Source organism: Sinocyclocheilus grahami, unplaced genomic scaffold (genome assembly GCF_001515645.1).
Source record: "Sinocyclocheilus grahami isolate Dianchi unplaced genomic scaffold, SAMN03320097.WGS_v1.1 scaffold549.1, whole genome shotgun sequence".
Classification (NCBI taxonomy): domain Eukaryota; kingdom Metazoa; phylum Chordata; class Actinopteri; order Cypriniformes; family Cyprinidae; genus Sinocyclocheilus; species Sinocyclocheilus grahami.
In genome coordinates, this window is record NW_015505728.1 from 457,522 (window position 1) to 484,792 (window position 27,271).

Consider the following 27,271-nt stretch of genomic DNA (forward strand, 5'->3'; position numbering starts at 1 on the left):
GTCTTACAGACTGCAGTGCTGAGATCAAAACTTGTTTATCATGACATGTATTACTTTTTTGTTTTAATGTACTTTGTATTGTAAAATCCTTGTCATCTTGCCCTTTTGCCTCTATTGACACATTAGTGGCAATAAACTGTCAGTGCAAGGTAGTGATAAGCAGATATCAGCAAACTGAATGTTTATCAAAATGTGTATTGTATTATATATAGAATATATATTCAATACATAAATATATTCTATGTTTTAACAAAACAAAAACAAAAAAGGTTCAGTCATAAATAGCTAATGCTCTAGTTTATCTTAATTTCTCTTTTGAGAGTTTTTTTTTTCTAGCAATAAGGAATGAAGTACCAAATAGTTATGAACACCATAGAAAATTTGTCCATCTCTTCTATTGTTATTGGTATTGGTTAAGCAACAACAGCTGACATTATGCTCTATTTGTCTTTCCCGTGGTTTACAGTAATGTTTCACTTGCAGAATGACCAGTGATTTACGGTTCTCCAGAGATTTGCTTTGTGTGTGTTAAATCATGTCCAGTAATTGCGTAAGTGGGACAAAATATTACTTAGCTCAGAGTGAAATCTGTTTTTTCTTCATAACATCAATATTATATGATCTATTATCTAACCTTTTTAGGTGATTGAAAAAAAAAACACATTTCTTTAAAGGAAAACAGCCATTGTAAACACAGGTGTGATTTAAAAAATATTCAAAACCCTTTGTTTGTTCGCTGTGCCCTGTAAGAATTGGAAGAAGGGTATTTTTTAAAGGGATAGTTCACCCAAAATGAAAACTGTCATTGTTTCTCCAGCCTTAAAGGGGTCATATGATGTTGCTAAAAAGAACATTTATTTTGTGTATTTGGTGTAATGAAATGTGTTTATGCGGTTTAAAGTAAAAAAAAACACATTATTTTCCACATACTGTACATTATTGTTTCTCCTCTATGCCCCGCCTTTTTGAAACACGTCGATTGTTACAAAACTCATAGGTCTGAAAAAGCGAGGTGTGCTCTGATTGTGATCCAGTGCGTTGTGATTCCCTCAGTGAATACCTCAAGCGTGAGACAGAAATGTTACGCCCCTCACCTTACTGTTGATGTCCCGGCCGGAGCGACCAGACAAAAACATTTGTTAAACATGTCCAGTGGGGACATAATTACTTATTATAATGACTTGTACTGTCTTTTTACGCGTTGCATTGCATCGCCCCGGCTTAGCGTGAGCTGAGGCCGGGCTAGAGTGAGCAGAGGCAACGGGGTTGAGAACGCCGCAGCCGGCGGATCCGACGAAGGAGTAGCAAGCACTGTGCTTGCTAATGTGACGACCATTATTAAATGTGACGACCCTGGGCTTCGTCCACGGTGAAAGCTGATCCGGCGATCCACAGCACTAAGTTGATGTATTCCTTCAGTGACCAGCACGGATCAGCTCTAGGCATGACAAAGCGGATATCGTCCTCTTTTGGAAGACCAAACAAAGTAGTTTCGCTTTCACAACGAATCACACAGTGCCTTCACGACATGGCGGAAAGCGGCAACAATACTACAGTGAGAATAAAAGTTATGCCTTCTTTCTTTGCGTGAACATTTGGGCGGCGTTATGCAAATCTTCCCACATAGTGAGGTAGATATGTGGGGGCGTGTTAGAACAAGCCGTTTTAGGTAGGCGTGGCTGACTCTGAACTTTTATAAAGAATATCTCTTTGGATTTGAGACTTTAGTCTTTGCAACTTTACAGATCTTCTTTATGCACCAAGAGCTTGTAACACTCCAAAGAGAAAGGAAAAACTGAAATCGCATCATATGACCCCTTTAATGTAATTCCAAACCTGCCTGACCTTATTTATTTGGTGTAAAACAAAAGGAGAAATTTAGCAGAATGTTCACAAATGATGACATTTTGAAAGTGGAGAAAATTTTCCAGTTGATGGTAATATTCTTAAAGGATCATTATGTGCATGATAAAGTTTAAAAACAAATACACATACAGTATTAATTTACAGCAGATAGTGAAGGGTTAACTAGAGAGACTTTGCCCCACCTCCCTCTCCCTCCCATGTGATCAGTGTTTTGCTTCACTCTTCTCCCTGCTTCCATAATGGCTGTTCGTTTTGCAGTGAGCTCTGCAGAAAGAAGGATCAGATTCGGTTTTCTGAGGCCCATGACAGTGGCCACAGACGTCAGGAGAGGGACAGTGGGTAATGCTGCTGCTTCTGTCACTGTCCAGGACAGCCACGGGAAGCTCAAGACTGTGGCTGACCTCCCAGAGATGAGAACCTTTGGGATGATGTACAGACTGATCTTTAAACGGTACCTGAATCGCATGCATGAGCTGCAGGTACAGAGAGAGATACCACAGCCATGGTTTGTTTATCGTGTGACTGTAAATTATTAATTTATGTACTCAGACTGTCACTGTTTTTTTACCTTGAATAGAAAGGAAACAACTGTCTTGCCTAATTGAACACTTTTAAATAATTCAGTACTAGTTGTGATCCCAGTATGATTTTTATTTGTTGCTCTAAAACTATTTGGAGATACAATGCAATTTATCTCAAAATCAACTAGATATTTCTTCACTAGCACATGTAATTTGTTCTTCACCACTTGTTTTTAATCTCTACAGTTATACAAAATTCAGGTTTATGGCCCTTTGTACAAAGTGAATGTTGGAAACCTCCAATCCATTTGCATAAACCGTGTGGACTTACTGGAGGAACTCCTTAGAAAAGATGAGAAGTTTCCTTCCAGAGGACAGATGAATGTGTGGAGAGAGCACCGTGACATGAAAGGCATCAGCTACGGCCCTTTCACAGAGTAAAAATGTTTGACACAATTGTTCTTTATCTGTAACAGGTTTATTTTGTGACGCATACATTATGCAAGACTAGTCATGTCTGGAGACAGCCAAAGTGCATTTGGCTTATGTAAACTTGTGAACTCTAGCAAGTTGTGCTGTTTATTGTGGGCCTTCTGAAAAGACAATATGTTCTTCAACAGAGAAGGAGAGAAATGGTACAAACTGCGGAGAGTGCTGAACAAACGCATGCTGCATCCAAAGGACTCAGTTCAGTATGGAGATGTGGTCAATGCTGTGGTCACAGACTTCATCAAACGGATTTACTGTCTGCGGGAGATGAGCCCCACCGGTGATCTGGTTTCTAACTTGACCAGTGAGCTTTATCGCTTCTCCCTTGAAGGTATTTCCTTTCTATAAGCACTTGAAATTAGATCAAATTGGACAACAGAAGATACAGCTTGCTTACAGATTCAGGGTGTAACTGACTTGTCACAATGCCCTTAATAGCTACATGTTCCCATGAGGACAATTAGAAGCCAACCTGACACTACACTGTTATATTATGTGCACGCAATTTATTTGGTTCTTTACTGATCTTTTTCTCATTCAGGGATCTCATCCATTCTGTTTGAGACACGCATTGGCTGCCTGGAGAAAGAGATTCCAGCCGATACACAAGATTTCATTAATTCTATTGCACAAATGTTCACCTATAACGTGCATGTGGTGTTACTGCCAAACTGGACTCGCAATTACTTGCCATTTTGGCAGTGGTACATTAATGGCTGGGAGGGCATATTCAAATTTGGTGAGCTTGTTAGTTAACACATCCTCTTCAGATAGACTGTAAGAGATACAGGCATGTTTTGCAGTTTGGTGATGTATTATACTTATGGATTATGCAAAGCCAGAAAAATGATTGACATGAAGATGGAGGCCATACAGAAGCGTGTGGATGCAAATCAGGAGGTTGCTGGGGAGTATCTCACCTACCTGCTTTCCAATGTCAAGATGAGCAGTAAAGATGTTTATGGAAGTATTTCTGAGCTGCTGATGGCTGGAGTGGACACCGTAAGAGACATTTAATGTATCTTTGACTATTTAAACAAACTACGTATGAGTTTTGAAATATTTTTTCCTCTTCATGTTCTAGACCTCCAACACTATGTTGTGGGCGCTGTATCTCCTCTCAAGAGACCCAGAAGCTCAAGAGGCTCTGTATCAGGATGTAACCAGAGTCTTGAAGGGTGACGGAATCCCAACAGCACAGGAAGTGAACAGCATGCCTTACCTCAAAGCTGTCATCAAGGAAACATTAAGGTTGAGAATTATGTTGAGTAATATAATACATCTTTAAGAAGTCAAAATAACATTTGACAGTGGCCAAACCAAACAGCAAATTCGGCATATACTATGTCTAAACTATGACTACACTGGTCAAATGTTTAGAATAAATAAAAAGCCATTTAAAAAAAGCCAAGGCTGCATTTATTTAATTATTAATTAATATAGTAAAAAAAAAAACTAATTTATTCCTGTAATAGCTGAGTTTTCAGCTGTTGTTACTTCAGTCTTCAATGTCACATGATCCTTCAGAAATCATTTTAATATGGTGATTTGGCGCAAACATTTATTATTATCAATATTGAAAACAGTTGTGCAACTTAATATTTTAGTGGAAACTGTAATACACTACCGTTTTAAAATTTGGGGTGAGCAAGATAAAATAAATAAATTTATTCAAAATGTTTATTTCTAATAAATGCTGTTGTTTTTTTTAACTTTCTATTCGTCAAAGAATCCTGAGAAAATGTATTACGGTTTCCACAAAATGATTAAATGATTGCTGAAAATTCAGCTTTGCCATCACAGTTAAACACATTTTTAAATGTATTTGAATATAATAATTTTTAAATACTGTATATAGCATAAGAGACTTCTTTCAGAAACATTAAAATTTTTTAATTATTCTAAACATTTGACCAGTAGTGTATAATTGTTTTATAATTTCATGTGCAGGATGTACCCTGTGGTGCCCATGAATTCCCGTCTTATTGCAGAAAATGATATTGTCATTGGAGGACACTTTTTCCCTAAAGAGGTAAATTGTTGTAAGAAGGTAAAATGTTAGAATGAAAAAAAGAAGAGTTGACAGTTCAGAAATTGGCATCACTAAATAAACTGTTTTTGTTTTTTTGTTTTTTTAACAGACATCATTCAGTCTGTGCCACTATGCAATCAGCCATGATGAGAAAATCTTCCCAGAGCCACGGAAGTTCAAACCTGACCGCTGGCTCAGAGATGGCAGAACGAGACCCAACCCATTTGGGTCAATCCCGTTTGGCTATGGAGTCAGAGGCTGTGTTGGCCGTCGCATTGCTGAACTGGAGATGCATCTGGCTTTGGCAAGGGTAAGAAAGACAGACATTGATTTTTTAATTTGTACCAGATATATTACATTGTAAATTGTGTTTTTTTAATTGTATATTTTCATTCCAGCTAATCAAGTTGTTTGAAATCCGACCGGACCCAACTGTGGGTGAGGTTAGGTCACTCACTCGTGCAGTGCTTGTGCCAGACAGACAGGTGAACCTCCACTTTGTGGAGAGACAGAAGACATCTTCTGAACAATAGCTAAAGAATACCACCATTTCAGCAAGATATAAGCTGCCTGTGTACATATATGAAAATTATCAGCTAGTGTGAATCATGTGAATGCGTCAACTATTTTACCTCTGTCTGGATATGATTGGTTTGTGCTTAGGAATATGTAATCTAAAGAACCCTGTATTACAACGTAAAACAAAAAACATTTTTCTCACCAAATTTTGTAGCTCTTTCCATTAAATTGTTGTTGTGAATTGTGTTTCGTTATGCTGATATATGTATTATATGAACTTAAAAATCAATTAAACCTTTTAATTAATCCAAAATCTCTCTTTTGTGTTATTGTTCAGTGTTAGTGGAAGGGGAATTGTGAATATTTATAATTTATCACCACAACAGATAAATATTGGAACGCAACTGATAGAAGATAAGCAAATGAAATTATGCAACAAATGAAATGACTAATATATCACCTTTAACACACACACACTAGTTTCCATGTTTTTTAGGGACATTCCATAATGGTGTTTATACTGTACAAACTTACTCTAACCCTACGCCTAAACCACTCAAAACTTTCAGCATTTTTACTCTTTGACTTAGACTTAAAGTTGTGGCATTTTCGTAGTATATTTCTTATTTGTGCATATCTATTGTCTAATTTGCATGTTATAAAACCTTGAGTGATAATGTTTTTTTAAAGCTTCGTTTATTGCAGCCCATTCACCTCCAGTACTTCTCTTCATCTTATGGTGTCATGCTCTTGTCTGCCTGTAGAGGCCGCAATCGCGCGAGACTCGTCGAATCAAGGGTTAGGGTTATTTACGAAGAAGAGAAATCAACATCCTGTCCGACTGCGACGAGAATAGCACCAAAGTATTTACAGTTGTTGATTCTTTTCGATTTGAGTGTTTTTGATTGTTGTACATATATAATGTAGATATATGAAATACATACATATAATATTAGTGCTCAGGTGGTTGGTTTTGGGAGTTAAAACGTACTCGGCGGCGTTCAGTACTTGGAGCAGCTTTCGTTTTTATTATTTCCTATTTGAGCTCTTAAAAACATGTTTAATTTTGGTTTGCACATATTATGCAGATATTATTTGTGTTATAACTTATACATCTGGTTTGAGATAAACTGGAAAGTCATAGGTAACTCTTTTGTGTCTTTGTTTTAGAGGATTCAGAGGACGTTGGTCATGACCAGCTGATGATTTGCTCAGTATCACACTAGTAAATCTTAACCGTTGCTGTTGCAGCGATCATGAATCCTTCAGACATCTTTGGTAGACCACCAAACAACACTAATCAGCCTGGAAACCCATTTCAGTCCTTTGCCCAGCAGAACCCAGCACAGGGTGTTGGTTTTGGACAACCCTCTGTTTTTAGTCAGCCAGCTTTTGGCCAACCAACACCCCAGCCTTCTGTCTTCGGCCAAACGCCTACCTTTGGCCAGACCAGTGGGTTATCACAAGGATTGGGGCAGACATCTTCATTCACTTTTCTGGGAACAGCACCGGCCTTTGGGCAGTCAAGTTTGGGTCAAGGCACACTTGGATTTGGACTACCACCACCTTCATATTCTCAAGCTACAGGACAGAATCAGATGTCTGCTTTTGATCAGACCTCTGCTTTCGTTCAGTCTTCTGCATTTGGTCTTTCCTCCAGTGCCTCGCAATCTCTGACCAGCTTCAGCAGCACTGTTACCAACCAGCCCAGTTTTGGTCAGCTTTCTGCCTTTTCTGTACCCACTGCCACATCCAGCTCCTCAACAGGGGGTAGGACTGATAATCCAGCTGGTGGGAACCAGTTTAGTTTCAAGCCACCCAACGATGCAGTTTTCAAACCTATTTTCAGTGTCAGCCCCGAACCTCCCAGCTCACATCTGTCTTCAGCCTCTGAACCTGTTGGATCATCCAAGCCCGTAACTAGTACTACGGAGAATTCCTCCAGTGGTTCGCTGTTCTCATGCGTAAAGCCGAGCGCTCTGGGCTTCAGCTTCTCACAGCCAGCAGCAGCTCCATCGGTCTCATTTTCCAATGCTAATTTTTCACAAAAGGAGATGCTCGGTGGTGGCAGCAACATTCAGTTCACCTTCTCTCAGCCAGCCAACCCTTCCAGCAGCAATATGCCTGCTTCCCAGCCTACGACTCCATCCACCTTCAGCTTCACAGCACAGAGCCTTCAGTCTCAATCAGATAACAAAATACCTGCATTTGGTACTGGCATTGGATCCTTTGGATTTGGGGACCCAAAGACTGAAGCCCCACAAAGAACGGAAGATAGAGCAGGGGATGGACAGAGCAGTGGAGGAGAAACCGCTTTTGTGGGTTTTGGCATAAAACGTAAAGAGGAGCCGGTTGATCCAAATGCAGCTAAAAGCGATAGTAGTGAGGCTGGGGCAGATGGACCAAGACAACCCGCCAAACGCCCCCTGCTGAGAAGCCGTGGCCCGGCTGGAGGGCTTTTTCGCAATGCATTGTCTGAGCTAATGAAATCCAAAGTCAGTCCAGTGAAGAGAGAAGATCATCTTCCAGATAGACCAGATCCACCCGGTCCAGGCAGTGATGTGGCCACTACACCTCCAAGATCTCAGGCTCCCACAGTGCTGAAAAAAGCAGAGGAAGTTTGTAAGTTACATATCTTTTCTTGTGATTTTCTTCAGGAGCGCACCAATACTGAAATTTGATTATTTTTACATTATTGACATATATTACATTTCTATACTATTGTGAAAATAAATTGAAGTAAGTGAATTAAAAGTAAATTACAAAAACCAAAACACTAAACACTCAAAAGCTACAAGTAAATCTAGACATAACAGCATTTTAATGTACAATATGATAAAATGGATATTGATTTTGAGACTTTTTGAAGATTACGTTTAACAGTGTTATTTAATTATTAGTGTTCTTAAAAGTAATTTTATGTGTGTCTGATGACAACAAAGACAATCTTAAAATAAAAAGGTTGTGAAAAAATCATACATTTAAATATTGACTGAATCTGATAAATGTAAAATTAAAATCTATAATATGGGTTTCTAATAAACAAATTTTTATTCTAAGCTATTTTGAAATTAGTTTTTCTTGCTAACATTTCTAAGATTGTGATCACTTGTCTTTGTAGCACTCAAGCCTGAAGCACAGACACTCACTCCAGGTAGACGTGCTTCTCGAAAAGAGAGCACAGACAGTTTGGGTGGTCTCTCTCCTACTGATGCCACTGTTATACAGTGCAAAGGCGTCCCACCCAACCTTAATAAGAAAGACCTCATCATACAGCATTTTAGGCACTTTGGGAAAGTGCTTAAGGTGTATTGCAGGCATCAGAAGAATCTGGCCATCGTGCATTTCCAAGATCATGTGAGCATGTCTAGTTAAATGCATAATACAAAATGCTCATTGCCACAAAAGTAGTTACATTTAATTAATGTGTTTCTGATTAATTAGATGAACTCTCTCTTGCCTTCCAGACAGCTGCAGCCAAAGCCAAAAAGAAAGGAAAGCAATTCCAGAGGACTGAAATTCAGATATTTTGGCAAAGGAAAAAGCAAAGTGAGTAACTATCAAGTTGTTTGTTTGCTGTTCAAATAAATTAAGTAAAAATCTTAGTTCAGTCTTAAATCTTAGTTGGTTAGGCTTTGTGGTATTGTTAAACTGCAAAAGGCTATTCTTAAGTGCAGTGTTAATGTCACCAATAAAATTACTGCGGAAAATTAAGTTTATTTCATCACTTTAACAAAAGCAAGATTAAAAAGGTTTTGATAATTTAACCATTTAAATTAAAATATATTGTGGATGAAAATATGATTTAAAGAAATTGTCAATCAATGCACTAACAGTGTTTATCAAGAGAAAAAAAGTGGAAAGAATTTATTCAAATATTCCAATCATATATTGTTAGGCATTGCTTTGAACTGAAACCTCCACTGTAACAAATCCAGCCCTACAAAACTTGTTTGAGGTCAAGTTCACTTTTTCACATTTGCATTTTTTTGGGCTGCTAAAAGTTACAGTACAAATCTAATTTAACAACACAGGGGCCACAGGAAATTAGGACATGAGAGCTTTTTTTTGCTTTAAACTGATGAACATCTGAAAAAAGTGTTGGAGACATGTTCAACATGAGATCTGCTGTTTAAATGTGATTTTATACCTTGTTTTAGCCTTAATTTAGCAGAAGCACTAAATGTTAACTCTCATACTGTTATGCTTATGAAATGATTGCCATTTACAGGTCCAAGTGAAAAAGCTGCTAAACCTTCAGAAGTCAAAGATGTGACAGGGGACTCAGAGTCTGGGGCTGCATTTTTGCAGTCCTCCCCTAGTCGCAAGCCTCTTCCCAGAGCAGTGCCCATCAGCACCACTAGCTCCCTTATTAAAAGGTAATTTAAGACATGCAATATCAAGCAGTCCCTTTGCATGATTCTTATTTGTCCTACTTATTTCTGCATGTTGTTTTTGTTACAGCTCTCTGATCCAAAAATCTTCTGTTGCTAAAACACTCCAGTTTGAGAGTGAGGCACTATTGGAGTCAGTCTCAGAGGAACGGAGTGTAGAACGACCTATTATTAACCTGCCCTCAGTACTGCAGCCTCTGATTGGTCAGGTGGCAGAAACAGCAGAGGAGAGATACCGCCTCCTAGAGCAGAGAGACAAGATTTTACGACAAGGTAAAGCCTCAATTGACTCTAATACTATCTAGTACTGAACTTATTATAATAAAATAAATGCTGCATTTATTATTATCATTATAGGGTTATAAAATTATATTGTATGTGATGTTATATATGCTGTTTGTTTTATTTTATATTTATATTTGAACATAAATGATGATAAATTATCTGTTTGGCAATAAATAATATTTTTGTCTTTGAAGCTCGACCCAAAAGAACAGACCTGGATATGTCCAAAGTGTTTGTGGGAACATGCCCTGATATGTGCCCGGAGAAGGAGCGGTATATGAGAGAAACCCGCAACCAGCTGAGTGTCTTTGAAGTTATTCCAGATACAGAGAAGGTTTGTGATGATCATAGTACAGTCCAGTAATGATCTGAAATCCATGTTTTCATTGGAGTTCTTGGCTAAAGTTGAATGTTTTGTGATAAAATCCTCCCCTTCTGCTTAGGTGGATCATTTTGCTGCTATCAAAGAGTATAGCAGGTCTTCGGCTGATCAGGAAGAACCACTCCCTCATGAGCTTAGACCACTTCCTGTGCTAAGCATGACTATGGACTACCTTGTAACCCAGATTATGGACCAGGGTGAGGGCAATTACCGTGACTGGTATGACTTTGTCTGGAACAGAACCAGAGGAATTCGGAAGGTGGGCATAACAACTTTAATTGCTTTATCTAAGGCCCTATTTCTAAAGTGTCTAACTGTTGATTTTAATTAAAATATCTAAAACTTATTGATATAAAATGTGTCAATGTGAATATTATTTTGCTGTTATGTCTATTTTGTAATAATCATGTCTAAACCTCTCTTGCAGGACATTACCCAGCAGCATCTATGTGATCCAGAAACAGTATCGCTCATTGAGAAATGTACCCGTTTCCACATTCACTGTGCCCATCACCTCTGCCAGGAACCCATGATGTCTTTTGACGCAAAAATCAACAATGAGAATATGACAAAATGCCTGCAGAGTCTAAAGGAGATGTATCAAGACCTAGCCACTAAAGAGGTGTACTGCCCCAATGAAGCAGAGTTCCGCCAATACAATGTGTTGCTTAAGCTCAATGACGGAGATATTCTTCGGTAAAACCTTGCTTTTGTCGTCTTTTCTTTTGGCAGTAAAGCCGAAAAAAAGTCAAGGCATTCCTTTAGTTCAAACAGTAGATTAGGCCTATGTCCCTAACAACACCAAGTTTATGGATTCAGTTCATATAATAAAATGTAAATGAGAAATACACATTTGTAATATACTTATTTGCAGTGATGGAATAAAGGATACAAATGGATTTGTTTTGTGTCAATGCAGTGAGGTGCAGCAGTTCCGTAAAGGGGTACGGGAGTCTCGAGAGGTGGATTTTGCTGTGCAGGCCTGTGCAGCACTTAACAGCAATAACTTTGTCCGGTTCTTTAAACTTGTGAGTGCAGCTTCCTATTTGAGCAGCTGCATACTTCACAGATACTTCAATCAGGTAAATGCATCTTACCCAGAGGGTAGTTCTATAGGCAGTATTTATGAAGTACTTTGCACCTCATTACACCTTTGAGTTTCTTTAATTACAAAATGTTTTTGTCTCTGTTTGATTAGGTGAGAAGCAAGGCACTGAAAATCCTCAATGTGGCCTTTACTGTTGGATCCCAAAGATCCACCATTTTTCCACTTGAGGACTTCGTCAGAATGCTCATGTTCCGCAATGCCACTGAAGCCGCAGACTTTATTCAACAGTATGGCCTTACTATCAATGATGGGTATGTCCTACTTATTTTATCTGTTGTCTTGATTTTAACAAAAACATTTTTTTACTAAGATCTTTTCTCAATGCAATAGTGTCCAAAGGTATTTTGGAGTTACAGAATTTTTGAAAATGAATGCCTTATTTTGTCTCTCATCCAGCATGGTAGAACTCAGTCGCACAGCCTATCAGGAGCCTGATTTCTCCTTACCACAGAGGAAGTCTGTGGTCATTGAGAGGAAGAGAACTGTTCTGATTGGTGAGGTGGTGAACGGTGGACCACTGCCCAACCCACCCCAGCACAATCCCGTTTGCAGCTTTGACTCCAACAAGTACACAGGAGACGGCCTGTCTTCTGAGCCTCCACCAGCTACCCTGAAGGGTGTGGATGCACTTTGATTCTTTGATCATTAGTGAAAATTAGAATATACTTGTACTTACTGTCGATATTTTAATCCTTGTCTTTGGCAGCTCATCCACAGAGGCAGGAGTTGAAGCCCTTGATGGAGCTTGACTTCAGGCCTCAGGTGACAACAAGGCTTCTGGCTGAACCACGGCTGTTTGTGGACCACCCTGGCACGACAGAGCCTGTAAAACCTGACGACACGGAGGAAACCGGAGAGAAGAACCCAGCAGAATCCTCTCTTCCACAGCTGGTTTTCCAACCCATGTTAGCCCCACAACCAGTCCGACCTCCTCCTCCTCCACCCAAACCAGAACCAGCCTACACAGATCAGGTGAGACACTTCAGTTTTAACTGAAAAGTCCTACGCTATGGTACATACATAAGCTCACTAATGACACTATGATCTCTGGCAGGATATAATGGCAGAGGTGGATGCGGTGCTTAATGAGGTAGTGGAAGCCGAGGTCTCTGATATAACCCGTGCAGCTGCTGAATATGTGTCTGCAGCCCTCAGGTAGGAACTTTTTATTTTCTGACCCACAGGTTTTTTTTTGTCAGCCAGAAGATTTAACTTCCATAAAGCCAAAACTAAAACTTTAACATTGTTTGTGTCTTAATGTGTCTGCTCATGTGTTCTGCAGTGCGAGTGACAGTGAGTTAGAAACGGTTGTGAGTGAAGTCTTAAATCAGCTGCTGAGGGAACTATCCACGTCAGAGATCATCGCTGAGAAGGAGAGAATCGCAGAGGAGAAACGCAAGCAGGAAGAAGCCAGGTGTGTGAATTTTTTAATACAGTGCTTTTGTTTTTGTGTATATTAAGTTCCCTTTCGAAATGGTCTCTCACATTGCATGAATCTAGGGGGGTAACTCTGTTTTCCTCTGAATACTGGATCCTGATTTGTTAACGTTTGTGCAGCTGCACAAACCAATGGCATTTCAGGCATTTCTGGTTATGTTTAGTAACCAGAGTGTTTTCAACTCTTTCTTTTTTTTGTGTTTGATGTCAGGCGGAAGGAAGCCTTTCTTGAGCAGTTCAGCGGTGAACTGTGTGCTAAAATCAGTGACGAGGTGCTAACAGAGAGCATTAGAGCGACCGCAGAGGCTGAAATAAGGTACCACATCCTACATAAATATCTCCCTGAGGTTTTCTTTGCTATTGTCTGTCACTTTTGGTTTCCTCATTAACAGTTGTAAGGGATTATTACTGTATGCACATGTCACATTTCTCCCTGAAATTAAATGGGGAAAAAAAGGAAATTATGTTTTGACTAAAGAAAATGAAGTCTTTAATGAGATGGTTTATCTGACATAATATTAAAAAAAAAATGAATGCAATATGTTTTATAATATGAGTTTAGATTATAAGAAGGAGGTTTTTGGGGGGGGATGGGATTATGCTTAATTTTAAATTGTCACAATGCAAACGTTTAGGCATTAAGATAATTTTAATTGTTAAGCTCAATTTCTGTTTTGACTAAAGAAAATGAAGTCTTTAATGAGATGGTTTATCTGACATAATATTAAAAAAAAAATGAATGCAATATGTTTTATAATATGAGTTTAGATTATAAGAAGGAGGTTTTTTGGGGGGGATGGGATTATGCTTAATTTTAAATTGTCACAATGCAAACGTTTAGGCATTAAGATAATTTTAATTGTTAAGATCAATTTCTGCAAAATGTTTATTATATATTTATTTATTATTATAATATAATATTTCTTCATTTTGATTTTTGGGTGAAACATGACTTTTGACAAGTATTCATGATATTCATCAGTGAACGTGCAAAATTGGTCATGCTGTTCTTCCCTTCCAGGCTTGCTTTAGAAGAAAAGGCGGCTTGTATCGCCCGCTGCTCAGCGGAGGAATGCAACAGCATAGTAGAGGAGACGCTGGCTGAGGAGGTGGCCGCAATGGCACAAGATATCCTGGACAATGAGTTGAGGCGCATCTGCAAGTTCATCAAGAGGTTTGAGGAGCTTATTATTTCCCTTTGTGTATAAAGGAAGCCCTGGAGCAAATAAGTTTTCTATAGAATACTGTATGCATATACTTTAGGTGGCGTGACGTGGTAGCTGTGCGTCGTCAGCTAAAGAGACAGATGCGTGGTTTCCCTGCAGCCCCTGGCTGTGTAGATCCGCGGTTCAAACTGAAGGCTCTCGTACCCAGTGCCCCTACGAGCCCCTCTCTGGACCTCCTGGCCCAGGGGATGGTCAACCTGGGTAACTCTGGGAACATGGCGGTTTCCTGCACAAGGTCTGTTATTGAAGATTTCTATTTTTTATTTTTTATTTTATTTTGCTTTGCTTTTTTTTTTTTGAATGCATCTTAATGATTGTTCCTGGCAATTAATTTTAATAATATAGATTGCTGAAAATGAGAGAGGAAGCAGTTCATAAAATGAAAGTGTCCTTCTACTACAATCTCTTACTGAGGTAAGTACAGTGGGGATACAGTGTGGCCTAGATGTGCAGAATGCAGATAATTTTTATCACCATGATTGTCTGAATGGTATATTATTCTTCTTTGGCAGTGAGCGTGTATGGATGCCTCTTGACCTGCCCACTCTTGTGGCAGAAAGCACCCCTAATTCACCTGACAGAATCTTCTGGAAAGCCACGCTTCTGTTGCCGAGCAGCTGTGATAGTGACATAAGCTATGCCAGCAGGTAAGGAACGAAATTGTGGAAAAATTTCTTGTAACATGTTAAATTACAACTGACCTCTTTTGTTTTTGTTTGTTTCTATGCAGGATTCTGACAGACTGGCTTGAGGTTAAATTGGGTGGAGAAAACCAATCCGAAGAGAGTGAGAAAGAACTCAAAGGGCAACTGAAAACACTGTGCATTAGTCACAGCTTGACAAATATTAGGGGACAGACTCATGAAGTTCACATTGCTATAAAAGTAAGCTTGAGAAGGAATAGTTTTCCCAAAAAATTACAATTCTGTCATTATTTACCCAGTTAAAGTGAGGTATTGAGGAGAAAATGGACCACAGGGGAAAAATTCCAACTCATGAAATGAAGCTCATTAATATCCAGTTATCCAAATGTCTCTGCATTGACATGATTAACCCCTGTGTTTGTGTGCAGGCATGTCATGGCCCTCTGAGTGCAGAAGACCAGTGTTTGCTGGAGGAACAGAAGGAGCTCCATGGCACCAACGCTCTCCTGATGCTACTTCCCCCTCTTAACAGTGCTGGACAGAGTGATGAGGATGTGTCCCTGCTCTCTGCTCTCCTTCAGCTGAGGCAGGTGCAGCAGGCCAGCTGCTGGCACTCTCCTGTACCACTGGTTGTGGTTGTTATTGGCAACCAAGAGGGCGATACCAATGATCATGGTTTAGAAGAAGGCGAGTTTTGAAGGAAAGACTTAATATAGTAGACAAGACTGTTAAAGACTGCAATCTGATTATTTTATTGTCTCTCTTTCACAGCACTCATGTTGAATATGTTAGTCAAAGATGGTCTCATCTCTGAATACATCTTCGTCCACATACCAGCAACACTGACTGACCTGCAAGGCTCAGAGCAGGTTGGTCTGCAAAGAAATATTGAGAATACACCGTTGTTTTTAATATAGTTACAAATATTTGTGTTAGGGATGCGTGATATGTGTAGTTGTATCGGTATTCGCTTATAAATATTAAGTTATTGGCTCAATAGGTAAAATAGGGCGATATAATTAAGGTGATAAGTTGTAGCCAAATAATCATTGGGGCCCCACATTTCAAGTTGCCATTTTTTAAACACAAATAAATTAATTTGTAATGTGTATTTTTTTTTTACATTTCCATTTACTTTTTTAAGAGCATCTAAAATTAAAAGTAGTTTCCACTGTTGCACATAATGTTTGGTGAAAGCATGGCTAGATCTAGATGCTTATAATTATTTTTTCTTATCAGGGAAAATGAGGATTGATGTCTTGAATGGTTATTGAAAATGTAACATGTATTATGTACTAACACATTCTCTTTACATAATTGATCCGCTTCAGATGAGTCATGTCATCAGGTGGCTTGCAGCCCGTTCTCCCGCTGGCCCAGCCCTTTCCTCTCAGACCCTGCTGCAGGTTGTTGAGTTAGGCCTGTGCCGTGAGTTCTACTCCAGACTACACCGAGACAAGCAGGACAGGAAACATGCAGGTCTTCCATCTCAGCACCCGGAGCCTATCGTGCAGCTCTGTAACAGTGTGCTGAGTTTCCTAGCAGGTGTGGTTTCATCAGAGCATCTGTCCAGTCTCTGCTGGCCACCTCCTGAGTTCTCTCTCCCCGAGAACAGAGAGCTGATTCCTCATCAGGCTTGGAACTCTCCAGAACACCTGGAGTGGCTGAAGAGAACCATCCTCAGCCGGCAACTTCCTGAATGGGATCTGCCTCCAATTAGTGGTAGGTTCCAATCCTTGAATTTGTAGATTTTAGTAGCTTTATCTTAATTGAGAGAAATCAAAACTAATCTCTTTTCTTATTTCTCAGCCTCCTGGCCACATTTGTGTGCCTCGATATTCCAGTACGTATCCCAGATCCCTACATCACCCTTAAGCCAACCTATTCTAATGTCCCGTCTGGAGAACCTGCTAAGAAGAGTGAACTACCAATACTTTCACGTGAGTGATGCAGATTGGGAGGACTATGAGACGACTGGACCATCCTTTCACGAAATTCCTTGGGACGACATCATAAGCCTGTGTGTAGAGCATCGTATGAAGGACTGGAGTTTGGAGACTCTGGTGTCAAAAGGTGAGAATAACAGATTGGTAACATAATGCCAATTATGAGCTTTGAACATGTTCCAGTGTTAAATGTATGTCTTAACTCTTTAAATCGCAGATGCCCTCACGGATGATGGCGAGATTCTTGTATATTTTAACAAAGACAGCCTGAAGTGTTTCCAGCCCCCTGATAGCTGGATAGAGGCTGTGAAACAGACATATCAGGAAAAACAGCTGGCCTTAGAAGTGTAACTATCACTGTTTTACATATGTATTATTCACAGTATATAGCAAAACAGCCTTGCACCAAAAAATGTAAACAAAATTGTAATGTTTTCTGATAGGTCAAAAGTCAGGCCCCCAACCACGCCCAGACATTTCCCCAAACAGAAGCTGTTTCAGAGTCACTTAAACACAGAGGAATGGCCTTCTGTGCGTGATGCTGCACAAATTCCCATATCGCAGCACTTTGAATGGATTCTCTCTTCCATTCGTGATATGAACGCTGAGGGCCAGAGGTTAGCATTAACAATTTTAATATTAGAGTTAACTGTGTTGGCTTTTTTTTTTTATCTTGGATGTTTGTAGTAACCATTTCTTAACATGTGTCTGTAGGATTGGAGAGCAGGTACAGCGTCGGATTGAAGCGGATCCTTTACACACTTCATCGTTTCCTCTTACCCTGACCTCCACCGTCCTCTCTATGCCCGTGACCATGACCCCCTCCCGAAAGCGCCCTGCTGCTGGCACTGTCCACATACAGGTAGAGTTATACCAGAGACACCATCACAACTGGATTAATATACCTGCATTACTATAATTGCATTAAGTCTCTATTTTTGTGCTCTTTAAAGGAAACCGAAACAGCTGACCTGGTTGAGAAAATATCATCTCCTTGCAAAATAAACAGACTCTTTGATGCAGACAGCACACAGAGTCCCATAATGGAGCGACTTCAGCGTACTCTCTTAACTGTTCAGGAGATGAATGCTGAGGGCCAGAGGTTAGGTTTAAACTTTTTTTAATGCACTAAACTGAGAAGATATAATAATGCATTATGGTATTGTCTATTTTCATTTTTTTTCTCTCATATGTGTATCTAGAATCGGAGAGCAGATTCAGCGTAGGATTGAAGCGGATCATTTGTCCTCTGCCTCTTTTCCGCTCTTCCTCCCCTCCACCCTCCTCTCTGCACCTCCGCTAGTTAGGACTTCCTCTTCCAAGCGCCCTGCTGCTACCTTCCACATACAAGTACAGTATTCTAGCATAACTAAGGATAGTATGAAGTTAAAAAAGCAGCTTTCATTATAAATGCCTTAAACCTGCATTTGTTTTTCATTTGAAGGAAGTGGAAACGAAAGATTCTGTTGAGAAGACTACTGCATCTTGTGACAAAAACAGACCGCTATCTTTGTTCCAGCGTTTGCAGGACTTGAAAAGAGAGTTGTCAAGTCAGAAGGAGGAGGAACGTGTGTGTGACCTCAAGCTGAAGTGTCTTTTAGACATTGTAGAGAACTGAAGATGTTTGAATATAACAGCAGCTGCTGAATGCCACTTCTAGTCTCCCAGTTTGAAAGAAAATGTCTTTTGTCTGCTGCTTATTGATCTCAGCAGTTTTATTTTTGCCGTTTTAAATTTGCTATTTTTTGATAAAATGCTTAAGTCATGTGCCTCATCCATTAGGTTTAATTAAATCTTAGTGTGTGTATCTCCTTGTACTTTAACAGTAATTTAGAATTTGTTCATTTGTTCTCATACATACTTTCCCGCGTTCTGAATAATAGTTGAATGTATTTTGTTCATCCCAATAATTCTGTTGTATTTAAATGTATATCTTTGGACAACCATAAAGATTGTTTTTATTAAACTACCGATTTTGTGTATTTTTCCCGCCTGGTATACTAAGAGAAACAAATATTTTAAAAAGGTTTTCGCTCGTATTACTACAGGCCAACCTTTGAATTACGAATTAACATGAGGTGATTAATTATCCATGACACTCCAAACGTGGTTGGTGTGAGCTGGTAAGTCACGCCCATTTTACTATGTTTCTAACGTGATTGGAGGGCTTGTCCTCTGGTCATATCTCTCCATGCGATATCGCGCTCGGAAGGCAGTGCTAAGCATTATGGGAAACGTAGTTTAAGAATGACGCCCCTTTCCATGTTTATACCGTTTTGAGAACGATTTAAGAGGAATAAAGAACTACATTTCCCATGCTGATTATAAGGAGGCGTTTACCGTCTCGATCAGCTGAAATTGGCAGGTTCTTTTCAGTTTACAAGTTTTGCTCATGCTCTTCGAAGATGACAGAGGGAACGTGAGTACAATTGTTTAATATTTCTGAATGCTTATGTTTTAAAACCAAGCAGATATGAAATGAATATATTTTCCCATAAGACACGTTAAACAGAAACTAATATATTAATTATGACGTTTTAGGTTTTAATTAACAGTATAATATTATCAATGCCCTATAATGCAGACTATATGCATATCTGTAGATGCTATCTTTATAATAACATAATATGATTTATATTACTATATATTTATATACTACAAGGTGCTTATTTGTTTATTTTTTGAGAAATAAATTATTTTCATTGTTATTGTTAGATGCACATCAGTTTTTTAAACATGTAAGGTTTGTTAAATGCTGGAAAAGTGTTACTGTACTACTGTTACTATGCCCATCCAAGTGTAACATTTAAAGATTTGATTTTCAGGTGTTTGCGGAGAAGGGGAGGCCCCTATAAGACTGAGCCAGTGACAGATCTCAGCCGCTGGAGGTTGAGTAATGTGGAGGGCAGACAGACCTGGAGGTACATTGAGGAGGCAGACAGCATAGACAGACAGCAGAATATGCTGGAATCTCACTCTCTCGGACTGGACATGGTAAACATAAACATCACAGACAAGTACACTGCAACTTTTATATTCATTTTCATATCTAATCTGTTCTTCTTGACCTCAGGGTGAGTTCATCTCCGCATCCCCTGCCGCACACACTGCAGTAGAAGCTGCACTGAAGGGAATGGACTTCTACAGCCGTCTCCAGGCTGAAGATGGACACTGGGCTGGGGATTATGGTGGACCACTTTTCTTACTTCCAGGTCATTCATTTATAATAAGCCATTTGGACAGACTTTCTTTGTTTAGTCATTAGATGAAAGTAAATATTCTGATAATATGTAAATTATGTATAATATAAATAAATATAATCAGTCGAGCATTATATGAAAAATATATTGTTTGTGCGATTAACCCATGCATTATTAAGGTTTAAATTTGCCACCAATGAAGTAAGTAATAATGGTACTGAGAAACCTAGAATTTTTAAAGGTAAACTGTCTTTTTGTCTATTTGTTGATGGTTTTCAGGTCTGCTCATAATCTGTCATATTGCTAAGATCCCTCTGCCAGATGCATGGAAGCAGGAAATGGTTAGATACCTTCGCTCTGTGCAGCTGCCTGACGGAGGCTGGGGCCTGTGAGTATTAATAACGTTGTCTTTTATTATATGGGGTGAATCTCATGATACCTGCAAGGAGCATACAGATTATATTTCACTCACAAATCAAAAGAAATCAATAAGAAATTATCTCATTATTATAATGCAAAAAAGAGAGAAGGAAATCAATCTTATTACTGTAATGCAAGAATAAAACTATTGAAATGCTACTACATTTATACATAATGGTAGTGTTTTATTTGTCCTCTATGCAAATTTTTTTCTCCATTGTCTTGCCTCCTAATCTAGTTATCTAATAAACCTGGCTTTGTGTACTACGAATATTATTGGCTCTTTAACAAATTACTTTATTCCTCTTTTATGAGTCACTTTGGATAAAAGCATCTGCTAAATGCATAAATGTAAATTCATCTGAAGAAGATATTTTGAAGAATGCCGGTAACCAAACCGTTTTAGTTTCCATGACTTGCATTGTATGGACAAAAAATACAATGAGAGTCAATGGGAACAGAAACCGTTTGCTTACCAACATTCTTCCATATATCTTAAAAAAAAATCGTACAGGTTTGGATTGACATGAAGATATGTAAATGATGACAGGATTTTCATTGTTGGGTCCACTATTCCTTTAATGTTTAACTTCACTGGGATAATAATGGAATTATTACTTTATGACCTGATGAACAGCACAAATATTTATTTTCCAGGCACGTTGAAGATAAGTCTACTGTTTTCGGAACAGCTTTGAATTACACCACCCTGAGAATTCTGGGAGTTGGGCCTGATGATCCAGATATGGTTCGCGCAAGGAATATTTTACACAGCAAAGGTCTGCAATTGCTGATATACAAACAGTCACATATATGTTCATATGTAACGTAATCCAATAAATGAAATAATGTGGTGTTCAGTTTCAGTACTGTCCCGCTCTGTTACAGGTGGTGCTGTGGGTATACCCTCCTGGGGTAAATTCTGGTTGGCCATCCTCAACGTATACAGCTGGGAAGGGATGAATACGCTCTTTCCAGAGATGTGGTATCCCGAGACTTCATTAGTTTACAGATAAAGTGTCGTTTTTGTTTTGAACATTTATATATTTGGATTTCCTTTCGCAATTTTTTTTCTATCAGGCTGTTCCCTTCCTGGGTGCCGGCACATCCCTCCACTTTATGGTGCCACTGTCGGCAGGTCTACCTGCCCATGAGCTACTGCTATGCGGTCAGGCTGTCTGCCGATGAAGATCCACTGATTCTCAGTTTAAGACAGGTAAAGTTTTTCAGTGCTACCACTAGAGGCCACTCTGAGACCATATTAAAATCAGGCTTGTTTGCCTGAACTCTACTATCCAGTCACAGTTGTTTGTTTTTTGGGTGTTAAACAGGAGCTCTATGTCCAGGAATACTCGACTATTGACTGGCCAGCTCAGAGGAACAACGTTGCAGCTTGTGACTTGTACACGCCACACAGCACCTTGCTTACTATCGCTTATTGTGAGAGAAGTGTAACATCTCTGTAAAAAATGATCTTTTACCCTTTACATTTCACATAACAAGTCACATAACGCTATCAAACTCGACTTACAGTGAGCCTGAATGTGTATGAAGCTCATCACAGCACTATGCTGAGAGAAAAAGCAGTGAAGGAGCTTTATGACCATATTAAAGCAGACGATCGCTTCACTAAGTGTATCAGCATTGGCCCGGTGAGAGAAAAGAGAATACATTTTATTTTATGTAATGTAATATTGACTCTATTAATCCACATCCCTGGTTTTATTGTGTGCAGTTTATCTGTACATGTTTTATCAGAACTATTCATTAACAATTATTCAGTCTTAAAATCACACGGTGTACAAAAATAATTTCCTGTTTTGTCAGATTTCGAAAACAATCAATATGTTGGTACGCTGGTATGTGGATGGACCCACATCACCTGCCTTTCAGGAGCATGTGTCAAGGATTCCTGACTATCTATGGTTTGTGGTCTGATTTGAGTAATTTCCTGCTTATATTGTATATTAATAATAATTGGTTTCTGTCTTTCTTTTTGTCATTTTTATTTTTTCAATGCTCCAGGCTGGGTTTGGATGGTATGAAAATGCAGGTGAGATGTTGTCATTATGAAGAACATTTTTGGCTTCTAAAGTTTGTTTTATCTGATCAGTTAAAATGTTATTATTAACAATATTAATAACAATTCTCACTCATATTATTATTATTTATTTTCCTGTCAGGGTACAAACGGATCACAGCTATGGGACACTGCATTTGCAGTACAAGCATTTCTTGAGGTATATATCTTTATTAATAAAACCAAAACTGGCGCATAACTGATGACTGATCAGTTGGCCTTGTTTTCTGAATAGGCAGGTGCCCAGGACATCCCCAGGTTTACAGAGTGCCTCACACAAGCCCATCATTTCTTTGATCTGACCCAGGTGAGGATGATTCATTGAAATCTATCTATCTATCTATCTATCTATCTATCTATCTATCTATCTATTTTGCTTTGATTTGTAAGGTTTCTATGTATGTTTCTACATATACAGCGGGTAAAATAAGTATTGAACATGTCACCATTATCTATCTATCTATCTATCTATCTATCTATCTATCTATCTATCTATCTATCTATCTATCTATCTATCTATCAAAAAACTAATTAAAAGCATTTAACTTATAGTCTCAAACTTTTGGCCCCCAGTGAAATGTAATAATTTGGTCTCTGTGTGTGGTCTAATCAGTTTTTTATTATTATAGATCAAAGATAATCCTCCGGAATATGAGAAGTACTATAGACAAATGAACAAGGTAAACTTTTGGGTATTGCATATCAACTTTCTTAACCATTCTTTATCTGCTCCTAAACACTGTAATGGTGAGTGTGTGTTTGTGTGATTCAGGGAGGTTTTCCCTTCAGCACGCGGGACTGTGGTTGGATAGTCGCGGACTGTACAGCGGAAGGACTGAAATCTGTGATGCTGCTGCAGGAGCAGTGCGGTTTCCTCAAAGAAAAAGTTCCCACTGAAAGACTCTTTGATGCTGTCAATGTGGTAAAAGCCTTGTTTACAATTCAGACTTGTTTAACATTCTGTCTGTGTCTTACCAGTGCAGAGCCACAATAATCTGATTTACAGTACACTTATTATAGGAACAATCCCCTTGGAGCAACCTAGGGTTAAGTGTCTTGCTCAAGGGCACAGTGTGCTTAAGCCACTATGCAACACCGAGCCTTTATGACTCAAATCTCATCAACTCACAACATAGACAGTGTTAGATCCTATTTAGAGGGTCTTTACTCCCCATCTTTAATCTCAGTCCCTCAAAAATTTTATTTTTCTCTATGTTTACTAAAACAGAGTGTATTTGAAACTTCCCCATCATTGTATTCTGTTTTTATTCACAATTTGTACAGTGTCCCAACTTTTTTGGAATCGGGTTTGTACGTTAATTATATTCAGTATTTATTCATAGGCTGATATAATATATTGTCTAATGTTCATGCATGGCTCATCTTTCCAATGAAATTACACCGTGAAATGCATCCAAACTCACAAGCTGTGTCAGAATAAATACACTAATCATATGCACTACTGTTCAAAAGTTTGGGGGTGGTAGGATTTTTTTTAATGTCTTTGAAAAATGTCTCTTATGGTCACCAAAGCTGTATTTATTTGATCAAAAATACAGTACAAACAATAATATTGTGAAATATTATTCAGATTTTAAATAGCTGTTTTCTATTTTTTCAGTTGTGGTTTATTCTGTGATGGCAAAGCTGAATTTTTAGCAGCCATTATGCCAGCTTTCAGTGTCACATGATCCTTCAGAAATCATTCTAATATGCTGATTTGATGCTCAAGAAACATTTCTTATTACAATGTTGAAAACAGTTGTGCTGCTTAATATTTTTGTAGAAACTGTTATACATTTTTTTCATGATTCTTTCATTATTAATAAAAAGTTGTAATAGAAAAAAAGAGCATTTATTTGAAATAGAAATCTTAATGTGTCCTTGCTGAATAAAAGTATTAATTTCTTTTTTAAAAATGTGATTTTGTTTCAGCTGCTAAGCATGAGAAATCCTGATGGAGGGTTTGCCACGTATGAGACCAAACGTGGTGGAAAACTGCTGGAGCTGTTGAACCCATCTGAAGTGTTTGGTGCGCGTGCAGTAATATGTCATATTCAGTTGACAGTGCATTTTTCATCGGTCTTTACATGTCTGATTCTACCTATTTCTCTCCCAGGTGATATAATGATCGACTACACGTATGTTGAGTGTACCTCAGCTGTAATGCAGGCACTGAAACACTTTCACAGGGTATATCCTGAGCACAGAGCAGAAGAGATTAGGTACAGCTAAACAAAATATTTCAGCATATTGTGGTTTGAAAAATGGTTTGGTTAAACCATGTCTCTTGATCACATAGGACAACTCTTCAGCAAGGGCTGGACTACTGCAGGAGGGTTCAAAGACCTGATGGCTCATGGGAAGGGTAGGCGTTGGTTCATTTATAATCAGAGACATTATTGTGTAGCTTCTTAGACTGTTTATGAAGGAATTCTGCTTGTCTTAGGTCCTGGGGAGTCTGTTTCACATATGGAGTCTGGTTTGGTCTGGAGGCATTTGTATGTATGGGCCACACTTTCCAAAATGGGTATGTTATTTGTTTTTCTTCTCATATTGATGTTCATTTAATAAATCATCAGCTCATATTCTTTTACTGCACTTTATTTAACCCCTTAATTAATTTGGTTTCTGTGTTGCAGGTCTGTTTGTGTGGAGGTGAAACGTGCCTGTGAGTTCCTGCTGTCGAAGCAGATGGAGGATGGAGGCTGGGGCGAGGACTTTGAGTCATGTGAGCAGCGGCACTACATTCAGAGCAAGAGCTCACAGATCCACAACACCTGCTGGGCTTTGCTGGGGTTGATGGCTGTCAGGTAACAGCAGCAGTAGTTTTTAGATACCTCTACAGAACTGCCCTCCTGTTCAAAAACTGGATACAGCTTTTGTGTTGGTGGGGGGTCAAACTGACCCACATTGTTTTCTATTCAGTTTGCCAAAAATCAACATTATGAAAAATACTAAAGATTCTTGCAAAAACGGAAAACCTCTATTGTAGCTTGTGAGGTAGTTAAATAATTTCCATTATTTTTATTGTGTTAGGGGTCAATTTGAATTTTGTGTTCAAAATGAGCTGCACAGACACCATAACTACAAATACAAGTAACTGCAAGAAAGTATAAATAGTATCTAACATTATTTGTACTTAGTGTAAGTTATATCTATTGCTATTTGTACTTCCTCTGCCTTTTTATGTCTTTTTCTCAAACCCTTGTGAGGGTAAAAATGGCTTTCTCATGCTTCTGTTCAGCAACAGTCTAGTAATTGAGATCCAAAGATTTTTTCAACTAGATATTAAAGTGATTTTTTTGGGGGATGATTTAGAAAATGATTCTCAAATTTGAGTAAATATGACATTTTAATGTATTTCATATTTCAGTATTTGGCAACCTACAATAACTTTTTTTCCTGACTCTTTAGTGTTTTTCAAAGTGTTGATTTATGGCAAATTGCATGGAAAACAATGAGGTTCAGTGGGGTTGCTTTTCCAAAACAGGGTTAATTTACTTTAAAAATGTCATTTTTAGGTACCCTGACATCAGAGTGATCGAGCAAGGCATTCAAGGTCTGATTGACAGGCAGCTGCCCAATGGAGACTGGCCACAGGTGAGCAAAGCTGTTGCTAGATCTCAAATTCATCTGAGGTCTCTCTCTAATAAAATGTGCTGGGTTGTTTCCTTGTTTTCAGGAGAACATTTCTGGAGTGTTCAATAAAAGCTGTGCCATCAGCTACACCTCTTACAGGAATGTGTTTCCTGTGTGGACGCTGGGCCGTTTCTCACAGCTCTACCCCTGCAGCCCTCTGGCTGGGAAACTCAAACTCTGAGTCAGATACTGTGTACTTGTGCCTCAAATAAGCAGTATCTGATCAAAGATCATTCTTATAGGAAACAAACCTGTTTGCTGCTCTTTAGAAAGTAGGACTGATTTATCAAAGTCTTTAGAATATTATCTACAGAATATTTAATTCATTTTTGTGCTCTTTTAACCATGGGACCAAGGCGTTGTATCCTGTAGATGTTTATGTAATTAAAAGCGATTTTCTGTACTCTTATAATAAATCATTTTATATTTTGGATCTCGGTTTTGTCTGATTTATGTTTTTTTATAACCCCCCCTTTTGTTTGCACTGTCTGAAATCAATTCAGTTTAGAAACTGCATACTGCTCATACCGACTGAGCCTGGTTCCTTCTTCTTCGAAGGTTTTTTCTCCATTCTGTCACCGATGGAGTTTTGGTTCCTTGCCGCTGTCGCCTCTGGCTTGCTTAGTTGGGGACACTTCATTTCTAGCGATATCGTTGACATGATTGCAAAGATATTATTTAAACTGAACTGAGCTGGATGATGACATCACTGAATTGAATGATGAACTGTCTTTAACTGAAAAATTAGTGTTTACTATTGTCATTTTGCATTATTGACACACTATTTTCTTGTTCAGTTGCTTTGACACAATCTGTATTGTTAAAAGTGCTATATAAATAAAGGTGACTTGACTTGCTCAGTAGTTTAGAATGCTCTATGTAAAAGGTATGTACAAATTATTATTGCTATTATTATTAAAAATAATAAACATGAATTAAACTTGCAAAGTAATGAGGTCATGTGACCTCAATGTGGCCAAAGACTACATTGACAAATATTTCGTAATGTGTTCTGTCTCTCATAATTCTTTTTTTAATGGTATGCAGTATACATTGTTCAGCATTAGATAAGTATTTTCA

The 27,271-nt window shown here is 38.6% G+C and overlaps 3 protein-coding genes across 4 annotated transcripts; all 3 read left to right on the top strand.

The window, feature by feature from the left end:
* The first annotated feature begins 2,090 nt into the window (after nt 1-2,090).
* Nucleotides 2,091-5,701, top strand: LOC107555927 (sterol 26-hydroxylase, mitochondrial-like). Its single transcript, XM_016238883.1, has 9 exons — nt 2,091-2,345; nt 2,634-2,824; nt 3,008-3,207; nt 3,418-3,615; nt 3,715-3,878; nt 3,961-4,127; nt 4,827-4,908; nt 5,018-5,218; nt 5,307-5,701. The coding sequence occupies exons 1-9, from the start codon at nt 2,106-2,108 to the stop codon at nt 5,439-5,441; spliced, it is 1,578 nt and encodes a 525-aa protein (XP_016094369.1). The 5' UTR covers nt 2,091-2,105; the 3' UTR covers nt 5,442-5,701.
* Nucleotides 5,702-6,257: 556 nt separating this feature from the next.
* Nucleotides 6,258-18,792, top strand: LOC107555929 (germinal-center associated nuclear protein-like). Its single transcript, XM_016238884.1, has 31 exons — nt 6,258-6,290; nt 6,600-8,049; nt 8,549-8,784; nt 8,895-8,976; nt 9,659-9,806; nt 9,892-10,094; nt 10,301-10,440; nt 10,550-10,747; nt 10,916-11,184; nt 11,408-11,570; nt 11,687-11,847; nt 11,993-12,213; nt 12,303-12,568; nt 12,651-12,751; nt 12,879-13,010; nt 13,245-13,349; nt 14,055-14,207; nt 14,297-14,494; nt 14,605-14,673; nt 14,772-14,906; nt 14,990-15,143; nt 15,332-15,590; nt 15,675-15,772; nt 16,235-16,625; nt 16,713-16,976; nt 17,067-17,196; nt 17,293-17,466; nt 17,564-17,711; nt 17,803-17,951; nt 18,052-18,199; nt 18,294-18,792. The coding sequence occupies exons 2-31, from the start codon at nt 6,684-6,686 to the stop codon at nt 18,465-18,467; spliced, it is 6,435 nt and encodes a 2,144-aa protein (XP_016094370.1). The 5' UTR covers nt 6,258-6,290; nt 6,600-6,683; the 3' UTR covers nt 18,468-18,792.
* A 394-nt stretch (nt 18,793-19,186) lies between these two features.
* Nucleotides 19,187-26,622, top strand: lss (lanosterol synthase (2,3-oxidosqualene-lanosterol cyclase)). 2 transcript variants are annotated; one of them, XM_016238885.1, is made up of 22 exons: nt 19,187-19,268; nt 19,675-19,843; nt 19,923-20,061; nt 20,329-20,437; nt 21,127-21,248; nt 21,358-21,454; nt 21,550-21,685; nt 21,801-21,909; nt 22,003-22,121; nt 22,297-22,394; nt 22,495-22,522; nt 22,653-22,709; nt 22,785-22,856; nt 23,179-23,229; nt 23,322-23,471; nt 24,485-24,581; nt 24,669-24,774; nt 24,852-24,917; nt 24,999-25,079; nt 25,192-25,362; nt 26,074-26,152; nt 26,235-26,622. In XM_016238885.1, the coding sequence occupies exons 1-22, from the start codon at nt 19,255-19,257 to the stop codon at nt 26,370-26,372; spliced, it is 2,208 nt and encodes a 735-aa protein (XP_016094371.1). In that variant the 5' UTR covers nt 19,187-19,254; the 3' UTR covers nt 26,373-26,622. The 2 variants fall into 2 exon arrangements, with proteins under 2 accessions (XP_016094371.1, XP_016094373.1); XM_016238887.1 differs by lacking the exons at nt 26,074-26,152; nt 26,235-26,622 and having other exon boundaries at nt 24,999-25,054; nt 25,192-25,299.
* Nucleotides 26,623-27,271: the final 649 nt, after the last annotated feature.